Here is a 12,597-nt window from a genome sequence, read left to right on the forward strand (position 1 = left end):
GGCCTTTTGTAACACCAGCAGGTCTCTGTGTTTTTGTTGGGGTAAAAAGGTGAAGAAGCGGTGAGTGTTTCAAAGGGGCACATAGCCACTAGACAATCCCCTAGTCATGCTTTAGCACAGAACACAAATGATACAGCAAGCAATGGAAGGCATGACAAAATAGATACAGAAAGTAAAACAATACAGCAAGACAGAAATAGTGTAGCTAGGAATAACAAAACACACAAAAATGTGAGGAAAGAAAATATAAATCAGTGGATGACTAAAGGGATACGAGAGTGATACAATAATGAACATAGCAAGCAAGTTTACAGCAGGACAACATGGCGGCACCCTGCAGTATACTAAAGCACAGCTATTTTACAGGACAGGGAAACAAGGGCGAATAAGGCGAACAAATATGATTCACTAGAACAAATGTGATGCAGTAAGACATGGTAGAACATAGAGGCAAGCAGATTTGGCAAAGGGGTCATAACAAGCAGTTCCTGGATGCTGCAAGCAATGCGGCGGCATTGCAAACGGCAGACTGCTGGCAACTGAAGCACCTATGGTGTCAAGAACATGCCTTGTACCGTCCTGTGGGATAGTCAATTCTTTGTCAATTTCCTGTATAGTAGATAATTGTCTACAACTATAAAAAAAAAAATCCTGGAGCAGAATTAACAGTTAACCCTTGTGCTTCTTGCCAGCTCTCCCCACAAGGGAGTGGGGACGCAGGGAGCAAGGTAGATTTGCCACAGACAATGCAAGTAGCATGAAAAGGGGATATAGCAAGCAACAAGGGAAAGCCGGACAAAGGTATTTATGTAGCCAGAGCCAGCGGAAACATAAAGCTATTCAGATATACAGGACACAGAATGGACGAATTATAGTACAACTATGAAGAATCAGATATATTCGTATATACTATATACAAATCTCATTGTAAGCAAATTGATAGGTAAAATCTGCCATTTTCTTAAGGGATGTTCAAAGCTTATATCCTTAGTACCTCTCACAAGGTTGCAAAATGGAAGAATCCCATTGATGGACTGCAGGAGCGTCAAAGTCAAAAAAATGTCAATAAACAGGGAACCAAAGAGTCAAATGTTGCTGTCAGTTTAAAATTGTCAAATGTATATATTGTCATTTTGGAGAAATGTTTTCTATATCTATCTCAAACACATGTCACGTAACTCAATGGGATGGTAAATGCTCATAGAATGTCTGTTTATACGCATAAGGGGTTAACTGGAAACTCAGGTTTTGATCTGTCTGAAGACCTATGAAGTATCTTACTTTCCCAAACACTATTCCTAAAAAAAGACCCATTTGCATAGAGACACCTTTTCAAAAATGAAAGCTGGAATCTGATTGGTTGTCTTTGGGCAACTATGGCACTGTTCCTCTGCAGTCCTTTTGATTAATCTCCCCAATTTCTGTAAGATGGCATCCAGGACCTCCATATATGATCACAGAACTATGTTAGTACTATCTTCATTGACTGCTATTGCTGTAGCATTGTGGCTCATACACCTGAGAGATTGTATGGAGCTGTAATACAACTGTATGCATTAAAATACTGAGAGTTAATGGAGATATGAACATGAGTAAAGGTGGTTAGTATTGGATATGTAAAAATGTATAGGAAATATTTCTAAAGAACACATAGTTTAACAAAAATTTGGAATGGAAATGCATCAAATTGGAAGAATTACTTGGAGACGTGTGTATCTTCTTGGGTAACAGGGTAACCTGCTTAAAGGGGTATTCCAGGCAAAACTTTTTTTTTAGATATATCAACTGGCTCCGGAAAGTTAAACGGATTTGTAAATTACTTCTATTAAAAAATCTTAATCCTTCCAATAGTTATTAGCTTCCGAAGTTTTCTGTCTAACTGCTCAATGATGATGTCACGTCCCGGGAGCTGTGCATGATGGGAGAATATCCCCATAGGAACTGCACTGCTCCCGGGACGTGAGTCATCAGAGAGCAGTTAGACAGAAAACAACAACTCAACTTCAGAAGCTAATAACTATTGGAAGGATTAAGATTTTTTAATAGAAGTAATTTACAAATCTGTTTAACTTTCCGGAGCCAGTTGATATATAAAAAAAGTTTTGGCCTGGAATACCCCTTTAAGGGGGGCCTATCATCATTTAGAGGAGCAGCTGAGATGGTGATTCTGAACATAGCAGTACAGTGCTCAGCAATGTTTGAAAGTCCCTTTGAAAGTAAATGTTGCAGTGGAACAGCATGAAGACTTCACTTTGGGGACAAGGGGCCTCCTTTCTCCTCATTGCTCCAGGCCCGCTATTCCCCAGGGCCGCGTATGCCTCTCTCCTGTGATGACACACCTGCCCGAGCCGTGTGTATCAATCAACAGGCAGAGGGGGCATGACTGGACGGAAAAAATATGTTATGGCCCTGGGGCATAGCCCTGGCCATGCCTTTTTGACACTCAGAGGATCTAATTGGCCAGTCTGACCATAGACCTCAACAACTGACAGCCAAGGTTCCCTCTTTAATTTCTGAATGAACACTCCTCTGAATTCCAAATTTCTGTCCATCCTGAGTGTTGTACAAGTATGCCTTGTGAGAGGGGATATAACACATTTAAAACATTGTTTTCTAGATGCCTTAGACACATACAAAGAGTTTAAATTAATTATCAATGTTACAATATAAAAATGTGAAATGTAATGTAGTGTACCAGTGATCCCTAGACACTATGGGAGAGATTTATCAAAATCTGATTGGTTGCTATGGGCAAATCTTTTTGATAAATCTCCCCCTATAGCTATAATGTGGTTATAGAGATGGCAGATTGCTGGGCACAGTATACACCCAGATTAATTTTAAACTGCTACAAGTATATATATATATATATATATATATATATATATAGATGTATATAATGTTTAACTGCTATAAGTATATTGATAATAGCCCTAGGTGTGGGATATATTACTACTTAGCACTCACCTTTTCTTGAGAAGAGCACTGAAGTCCAGTTCTCCAGCTTCTTCAGTTCCATCTCCACTGAAAAAATAAACAAGTACCTAATATGAGCATTCTTTATTACTGACATGATAAGGGTAGGCTCTTAGGTCCTATTACATGGAGCAATCATCAGACAGGCCAATACTGCCCTGTGTAATAGGCCCAGTGATCACCCAAGGAATGAGCAAACGCTTGTCTGTTGGCTAATTACATTGTTTTGCCAAGTTAAAACATTCTTCTGCCAGGTTAAAACATGCAGCTGACCAATGATGGAAATAAATGGCTGCAATGTTCAATCAAGCCATTGTTTGTGTAGCTCCGACTGCACCATGGTGAAAAAATGTGCAAATCTGCTTGATCAGTGCTTGCATCCGGAACCAGTCTGCTCGTGTAATACTACCTAATTAATGCCATGGCGCAGTGAAACGGCTGTAGTTGTCTTGCCCGGTCTCTGGCGTCTGCTTCTGACCATGTTGCTGTTGCATGTTTGAAAATAAAGTTCCCCTTTTATCGAAGCCTGGTGAGTGCCTCCCGCTACTCTTTGTAATATTGTACTGGATGTTTCTTGCCTCTCTGGATATGAGCACCGCTGACTAGCTTCTAACATTCCTGCCATTTACCCTCCTAGCACGTTTTCCAGCCTGCACTAAGGATAATTTGCAGTTAGTGCCGGTACCTGCCTCTATTTGCTTGCTAATATATAGGGGGATATGCATCATCTGCAGCGTTTTGGTGCGCCACACATAAATAAGGTTCCGCCTATTTTTGGTCAACTGGATTTACTAAGAGGCTCAAATCCAGTGGCCCAGTGGCTACCATTGCGCCATTGAGGTGGTGTATATTTCTGCGGCTGTAGGTGTTGCAAGTGGCATGTGAGAAGGGCATGCTCTCAGCATTGCTGCAAATCCTCTAAAAATGCTGATGTTTAAGCAAACATTGGCCATTATGAGCAAAAATTCACAACTTTAAAGGATCTGCACCCCTGGTATGGCTTGATAGGTGTCCCCAATAATGTTTTAGTTTGATATGCAGGTGACCATAAACTTTCTGTTATCATAAATATCTGCTTAAGGACATATTATGATGTCCATAGAACAGCTTCTTTTTATGCTCATCCAAGATTCAGATCACTATAGGACCCTATTGTGGTTTAGAAAAATTGCAGGAGATCCAGGTATTACAAACGTTATATGGATAAAACAATATGACTGCATTATAACCCCCTAAATGCAGCCCTAAATTTACATCATGAAGTCATTGCCCAATGGCGGTGTAGCATTATTTAGACTGCTATCCTGTTAGAACTGTGCCACTCTATTTTGGGGAGGGCTTTGGCATTGTCTTCATCAGTGTATGCCACAGGTAAACATTCATTCTATTAATCTATCTTATTTTTATCCTAATACATGCCCATTACCTGTAGTGATCCAGTCTAAAAACCTTCTTAATGTTACTTACTAGTTGCTTACTAGTGTTGCTCGCGAATATTCGCAATTCGAATATTATTCGCGAATATCGCATATTCGCGAATTCGCGAATTTCGCGAATATAGCGCTATATATTCGTAATTACGAATATTCGTTTTTTTTTTTTTTTTTTTTTTTCTTCACAGTACACATCACAGTGATCACCCCTCTCTGCTTCCAGCTTGTGTGGTGTAAAGAAGGCTGTAATACTACTGTGTGAGACTGGCGTGCGAAAATTCGCATATACGAAAATTAGCATATGCTAATTTTCGCACATGCGAATTTCCACATATGCTAAGTTTCGCATACGCGAAAATAAAACGAGGATATAACGAATATGCGAATATTCGCGAATATATGACGAATATTCGTCCATATATTCGCGAATATTCGCGAATTCGAATATGGCCTATGCCGCTCAACACTATTGCTTACCAGTTGAAATGTATACCAATAAAGCACTGCTAGGAAGACCTAGATCCTAGATCTCTTGGTAGGTGTCTATTTCTAAGGGTAGTAGCTACTGCATTTTGTTGCCTAATGTGTTTGTGTCTCTTTTCCTCTGATGTTCTGTACACCAGCACCCCAAAAAACCATAGTCGTGGTGACTGTAGGTAACTGTGGATGTGATAAATGCTGCAGTTGTTGACTGTGGCGCTTGTGCTTCTACTACTCTATTATAGGATCGGAGCTTCAGGCCTGGCCACAGAACACCATTTATTATAATTTTTTATAATTTTTTACACCATTTATTATAATTTTTTCTATGTCCTGTGTATTATTGGTTTGCAGATTATTTTTCTCAGTTAAATATAATTGATAAGGATTGGTAAGAATAAGATTTTTTCTTCTTTGATGTACGGAATATGGGGTAGAAAACTGTAAATTACCCCAAACCGACCAAATCTTATGATCTGAGACTTGATCAGTTCTGCAACCTGGGAAGGAAAAGGGAACCAAATAGCTTGTAACATCAATTACATATATGACATCAGATGCCAAGTTTGAGAAAGTGACAGACATATTTGTAAAATGTGCTTGTATGGCAATGGACAGACATAGCCTGTGGCAATATATAGCTGTTATAAGCTGAAAGCTACTGGGTGTTACGGAGAAACATAAATCTTGTGATGACAGATGTAACACAAGCTTCCTGGAGTGAGAGAGCAGTAAATTCTATACATGAAGTTGGGCACAGCATGCAAGAGAAAGTGAGGATGAGTGGTAGACTGAGGTATAGGGTGAGGTACAGGGATCACAAGGTGATAGTGCTGGATGGAAATCAAACATGTTTTTTGGTCAATACAAATGTATTGATAGTCAAAAGACAGAATCAGATCTTCCTTGACACCACACAGATTCTGATGGATTACCTGCTCAGCAATGATCCCAATGCCATATGAACAGTGATCTTCCAAATGGGTTACACATCTGATCTTATATTGAACTGATCTTTGCATGGAGCTCCATATCATATTACATCATGTTATTTTATTGTTAGCCAATGTTGGGTCCCAATGTGTCTTTTTCTCCCAAATGCCAATGTAATGGTGTTCCTTTCAAGTGTTGGGCAATGAATGGGCAATTCTGCACTACAAGCAATACTTTATTACCATTATTACATTCGCCAAAAGTAAACTGTATAAACAATGGTTCCCATGTCTAAAAAATATAAAATGGCCTTTTCCTGACAAAAAATGACTTTACTCTGAAGAATGCCAATAGAGAAAGAATATGAGAGCTACTTGCAATGGCAGATATATATATATATATATATATATATATATATATCTATATATCGCATAGACTAAAGCCCAATAAACCATAGAGAGAAGTCAGCTGAGTCCACCAATATGGCAGGACCAGTGAATTATCATATGTGTTTGGGATCTTACCAGCTCTGCCCTGTCAGATAATGCCAGGCAAAGGTGGATCAAACATGTTGGTACAATGCCCAAGCCTTTTGTTGTGTCTGGAGAGGGAGATGGTCTGCTAGTGGGGTGGTCTGCTCAAAGAAGATTACCAAGATATATAGGATTGGGATGGAGCTCACAATATGTCATAGACAATCTGGTGTACATAAGTTTTCCAAAGAGTTGGTGTTTATTGAAGTTACACTGTGTATAGCCTCATCATGGTGTGTAGAATCTATCGAACACACACTTTCACTTTTCCTAAATGTAGCAAAAGGCAAGTTTTAACCTCGGAAGCCTTTTTAATATGAAGGGCTTACATGGTTGGAGGTTACATGCAGCTAAGATCAGCATCACTTTACCTATAAGAACAGATGTATAGCTGTCCAGTTAGGAAGACAGTCATTGGGATTTTTTTTATATAAAAAATTGCTGGAGCAAAGCTTAGCTACCTTGCAAAGGATATCCTCCTCATTGCTGGTCCTACTATGCTCCTGGATGTTTTAGACAAGATTAAGACATATATTCACTAATTTAACATTGCAACCAACACAAGTCCAGTACTGCAACCAAGTCTAATATTACAATATGTATGATTATCCAGGAATAGAAAAAACACAGCTAATTTCTTTCAAAAACCACTCCCTGTCTGTCTCCAGGTTGGGTGTGGTGTTACAACTTGGCTCCATTCACTTCAATTTAACTTCGCTGCAGAACCACAACCAACCAGGAGACAGACGGGGAGTGGTTTTTGAAAGAATGTTGCTCTGGTTTTCTATTCCTAGATAACCCCTTTAACAGGGGTGGACATGGACAACAGAGAACCCATATGCTTAACAGTGTATGGAAAATGTTCTCCTTTGTGGAACTCCATAAGAGTTGCCTATCCAGCATGCCTGTCCCTGTGTTTATAGCAAAAATGCTACTATGTAACTTCATAATTAGCGCATCTCAAGAAGAAAAATTTTAAGGTGTAATTAGGAATTACTTTTTTAATCAACTGATGCCAGAAAGTTATACAGATTTGTAATTTACCTGTATTTAAAAATCTTAATACATCCCTACATACCAGCTGCTGTATGCTCCAGAGGGAGTTGTGTAGTTCTTTCCTGTCTGACTTCAGTGCTCTCTCCTGTCACCTTTGTTCATGTCAGGAACTGTCCAGAGCAGGATAGGTTTGCTATGGGGATTTGCTCATGGTCTGGACAGTTCCTGACATGGACAGAGGTGTCAGCAGAGAGCACTGTGGTCAGACAGAAAATAATTACACCACTTCCTCCAGGGCATACAGCAGCTGAAAAGTACTGAAAGGCTTAAGATTTTTAAATAGGGGTAAGTTACAGATCTTTATAACTATCTAGCACCAGTTGATTTCAGAATTTTTTTTCTCCGGAGTACCTCTTGAAAGGATTTTCTATAACATTGATGGCCTCCCCATAGAACACTTACATTTTATAGTTTTTTAGCATCATATTTGCAATTAACTAATTACATTTTTTATGTTTCCTTAAGCGTACAGTCTCCCTTTCTGGCTGCCGTGTGTGGATGGAACCACAGCCACTTTTGGGGGACAATGTACAGTATGCACAATTTTATGAGTAGTACTGTCGTTTAAGCAGCAAAGTTGTGTGAATCAGACAATAATTTTGCTGTTAACTGTATTAACATTTTCCGGAAGGCTTTAATATATTATCCAACATCTGAGGTGATGAAATAAAGAGAAGTCATACTTATTATAGACACTTACGTGCGTTTGAATGCAGAGCGAATATCGAAATTGCCAGCATTGCTGACTTCTGGATGGAAAAAAAAACAGAAAAATAAATCTAAATGAGAATCAAAATATAGGTTACCAGAAAAAGGTGACGTCTTTAGAGACGTTACATCCAGTATTTATGTGACATTAATATTGGCCCAGATTTATGAAACTGTGTGAGAGAAAAAAAGAGAGGGAATTTCCCACAGCAACCAATCACAGCTCAGGTTTCACTTTACCTCAGCTCGTTAGCTGAGCTGTGATTGGTTGTTATGGGAAATTCCCTCTATTTTTTCTCTCACATAGTTTGATAAATCTGTCTCACAACTGCATCATCCATTGGCCCTAAAGTAACTGGACGATGCGGATATTTGACGCGATATCTCTATGGATAGCATTTAATGTTTACACATAGCTGCAGGGAGCAATTGGGTAATTCCTAGTATATTTGTAGTCATCTGCTGTTTTATTTACTGCTACTACTGATGTTATACGACTTTGTGTCAGATTTGAAGAGGACTTGACTTAAATTGGTACTCTGCCCCTAGACATCTTATCCCCTATCCAAAGGATAGGGTGTGAGATGTCTGCTCGCGGGGGTCCCCAGTGGGGGCCCCCAGTGATCAGACAACTTATCCCCTATCCTTTGGATAGGGGGATAAGATGTCTAGGGGCGGAGTACCCCTTTAAGTCTAGTCTCCCTCGTTTAGAGCGTCAGGTGCAGTACCAGAGGCTTGTGACATCACGGCCATGCCCGCTTGTGACATCACGCCCACGCCCCCTCAATACAAGTCTATGGGAGGGGGCGTGACAGCCATCACGCCCCCTCCCATAGACTTGAATTGAGGGGGGTTGGCCGTGACATCGTGAGAGGGGCGTGACTGTGAGTCTCCGCCCCGCATCACCAGTCATCCGACACGGAGCGAAGTTCACTCTGTGCACCGGATGTATGGGGTCCTGCAGCCGAGATTTCGGGGGACCCCAGTGGCGGAACCCACGTGATCAGACATCTTATCCCCTATCCTCTGGAGATGTCTAGGGGCGGAGTACCCCTTTAGAAAGCATGGTTTAAGCTAAGCCCTTATTAATCTTCTTTTCCGTCACAAAAGTGGGGATGGTTTATGATGCAGCAAGCTGCTCCCCAGCCGTATACAAATCTACCACAGTACTAATGGCTGTAATATTGAAGGGTAAAGAGGGGGAGACAAGTCAAATGCCTCTAGTGAAGCATGCACATGAATGGTTACGTGGATAACAATTTCAGATTTTTAGGAAATCATTTACCGGTCACATTTAGATTAAAGTTGCAGCTGTCAAATTTGTCTTTACTGGACACTTCACATCTGTATCCTCCGGCATAAGTGGTCTTAGCCTTGATAATATGGATCTCAAAAGTGTAAATCTGAAAACACATATATAAAAAAATATGTTAACAGAGTTCGGTAAGTGCAGTGTAACAGCAAGTCTGGTCTTGGAATAGTAGAATGTAGCAATGTAAAGTCACCGTTTGCAATAATAATTTGGAGTGTTCACCATACAGGGTCACAATTTTTACTGCTCTGGCAAGCTTAAAGTTGTGCTATTTGGTTTAAAAGTTTTTGCCCCATTGCTAGTGTGTTAGCCCTTGGGGGGTGTATGGTAGTTGGGGTGTTGTTTCGGTAGATGAGGGGTTAATGTTAACCCTATAGTTCGTGACGCCAGGCTGAGGGCTAGTATGCTGAGGTACTTCTCCGGCCTATCGCCGCCCTTCCCAGTAACGATAGGTGCATGCATAAAATGACTGAAGGTCCACAAGGTACTTGAACTTGAACTTGGATAACTTTACTTAAATGCTTGCGGTACATCCAATGAACAGTAACAGTCTCAGGAATACAGTCTCTTTCTAGTGCAATGACTGACAGTTGTTGCGGACCTTGACTTCTCATAAAAGTCTCTTAATTAGGGAATATTGCGAAGATCCGTCCGGATTTAGGGGATAGATAAGGTCCGGTGATCTTGCAGAGTGTTTAGTGATTGACACACTCACAATTTAGTAGGTATCAGCCGTCGCTGCAAGGCTCAGGCCTAAACTCACTGATGACAGCAGCGCAGATCCTTCTCCATCAACAGCCCACGAGGAAAGAGAGTGAGCAATGGCCGCCGCTCCCTTATATGGGCAGGGGCAGGGCTGTTTTTACTGGTCCAATCAACTGTCACTCACCATTACAAGGAGTGATGGGAGATAAATGTCACAGGGCCTCCAAAGGTCCTTAACCCCTTAAGGACCGAGGGTTTTTCCGTTTTTGCATTTTCGTTTTTTCCTCCTTGCCTTTAAAAAATCATAACACCTAAAAATCCATATGATGGCTTATTTTTTGCATCAACAATTCTACTTTGTAATGATGTCAGTCATTTTGCCCAAAAATCTTCGGCGAACCGGAAAAAAAAATCATTGTGAGACAAAATTGAAAAAAACAAAACGCTGTTTTGTAACTTTTGGGGGCTTCCGTTTCTACGTAGTAAATTTTTTGGTAAAAATGACACCTTTTCTTTATTCTGTAGGTCCATAAAATGATTAAAATGATACCCTACTTTTGATTTTGTCGTACTTCTGGAAAAAATCATAACTACATGCACGAAAATTAATACGTTTAAAATTGTCATCTTCTGACCCCTATAACTTTTTTATTTTTGTGCGTATGGGGCGGTATGAGGGCTCATTTTTTGCGCCGTGATCTGAAGTTTTTAGTGGTACCATTCTTGCATTGATAGGACTTATTGATCGTAGGAATCTTTTCTCATAGGAATCCAGTAATCGATGATTCTGCTGCTTGACTGCTCATGCCTGGATCTCAGGCACTGAGCAGTCATTCAGTGATCGGACAGCGAGGAGGCAGGTAGGGGCCCTCCTGCTGTCCTGTAAGCTGTTCGGGATGCCGCGATTTCACCGCGGCTATCCCGAACAGCCCACTGAGCTAACCGGCATACTTTCACTTTCAACTTTGAAGGCCACGTCTAAAGGGTTAATAGCGCGCGGCACCGCGATCAATGCCGAGCGCTATTAGCCACGGGTCCCGGCTGTTGTTAGAGGCCGGGCCCGACCCGCTATGACGGTTAAGCATAAAACCATAGAGTTCACCCGGTCACGTGACCGGCAGGTCCTGTTCCGCTATGCATAGGTAATTAACCATTTATATACACTTGTACAATTCTATATATATACAAATCCTGAAGAATTATTATTTAATAAATACCTAGATGAGAGGTGACTAGGGGCGGGCTAGTTAAAAAGAACCCCGACGTCCTAGGGACTCTGGATATGGGGACTTATATACAATAGGATAGGATACGGTACTGGGACACCACACTAGGACCTACAGTGTTCAGCTTTAATTTGCAGAGTAGCCTTTGGACAAGCATTCAACTCCTCCACAGCGCCATCGTAAGGGAAATTAAGCATTACATATTGCCTTTTGAAATCAATGGACTGTCTGTGTAATTCAGATACAGTACATACATTGCAAATATTTGGTAAAATCAGATGACCCCTGCACATTCTAGCAACCAAATAGCAATTAAAGGGGTACTTCGGTGGAAAACCATTTTTTTTAATCAACTGGTGCCAGAAAGTTATACAGATTTGTAAATTACTTCTATTAAAAAATCTTAATCCTTTCAGTACTTATCAGCTGTTGCATACTATAAAGGAAGTTGAGTTGTTCTTTTCTGCCTGACCACAGTGCTCTCTGCTCCATGTCAGGAACTGTCCAGAGCAGGAGCAAATTCCAATAGCAAACCTCTCCTGCTCTGGACAGTTCCTGACATGGACAGAGGTGTCAGCAGAGAGCACTGTGGTCAGACAGAAAAGAACAACTCAACTTCCTCTATAGTATAGAGCAGCTGATAAGTACTGAAAGGATTAAGATCTTTTAATATAAGTCATTTACAAATCTGTTTAACTTTCTGGCACCAGTTGATTTAAAAAAATTGTATTCCACTGAAGTACCCCTTTAATTGCTATTTGGTTTCTAGAATTTGCAGGGGTCATCTAATTTTACCAAATATATGTGTATAACAGAGGCTCGTGCATTGAATACAGTACAATAGTAGGCAGAGTCTATGCTGCTCACTAAGAAAAAAGAGACTTCAGTTTTCTACGCTCCAATATTTAGTATAGGATCCTTCTAACATACACTGCTCAAAATAAATAAATAAAGGAAACAAGTCAATCCCACTTCTGTGAAATCACACTGTCCACTTAGGAAGCAACACTGATTGACAATCAATTTCACATGCTGTTGTGCAAATTGAACAGACAACAGGTGGAAAATATAGGCAATTAGCAAGACACCTCCAATAAAGGAGTGGTTCTGCAGGTGGTGATCACAGACCACTTCTCAGTTCCTATGCTTCCTGGCTGATGTTTTGGACAACAAACAACTTCGGTAAGAAACAGGAATTTCTGCGGCACTGTGCAGGACATCAATCATGGGAGACG

General features: G+C 40.6%; 1 protein-coding gene across 1 annotated transcript in view; it reads right to left on the reverse strand.

Moving 5' to 3' along the window:
* The window catches only part of MYBPC3 (myosin binding protein C3), a 182,153-nt gene that overhangs the window by 96,831 nt on the left and 72,725 nt on the right, over window positions 1-12,597 (reverse strand). Inside the window, exons 8-10 of the mRNA XM_056528158.1 lie at window positions 9,405-9,522; window positions 8,112-8,160; window positions 2,968-3,024 (exon numbers count right to left, since the gene is read on the reverse strand). Coding sequence (XP_056384133.1) covers window positions 2,968-3,024; window positions 8,112-8,160; window positions 9,405-9,522 — 224 coding nt within the window. The remainder of the gene's footprint in view (window positions 1-2,967; window positions 3,025-8,111; window positions 8,161-9,404; window positions 9,523-12,597) is intronic.

The sequence above is a fragment of the Hyla sarda genome, chromosome 6 (assembly GCF_029499605.1).
Source record: "Hyla sarda isolate aHylSar1 chromosome 6, aHylSar1.hap1, whole genome shotgun sequence".
In the NCBI taxonomy this organism is placed as follows: domain Eukaryota; kingdom Metazoa; phylum Chordata; class Amphibia; order Anura; family Hylidae; genus Hyla; species Hyla sarda.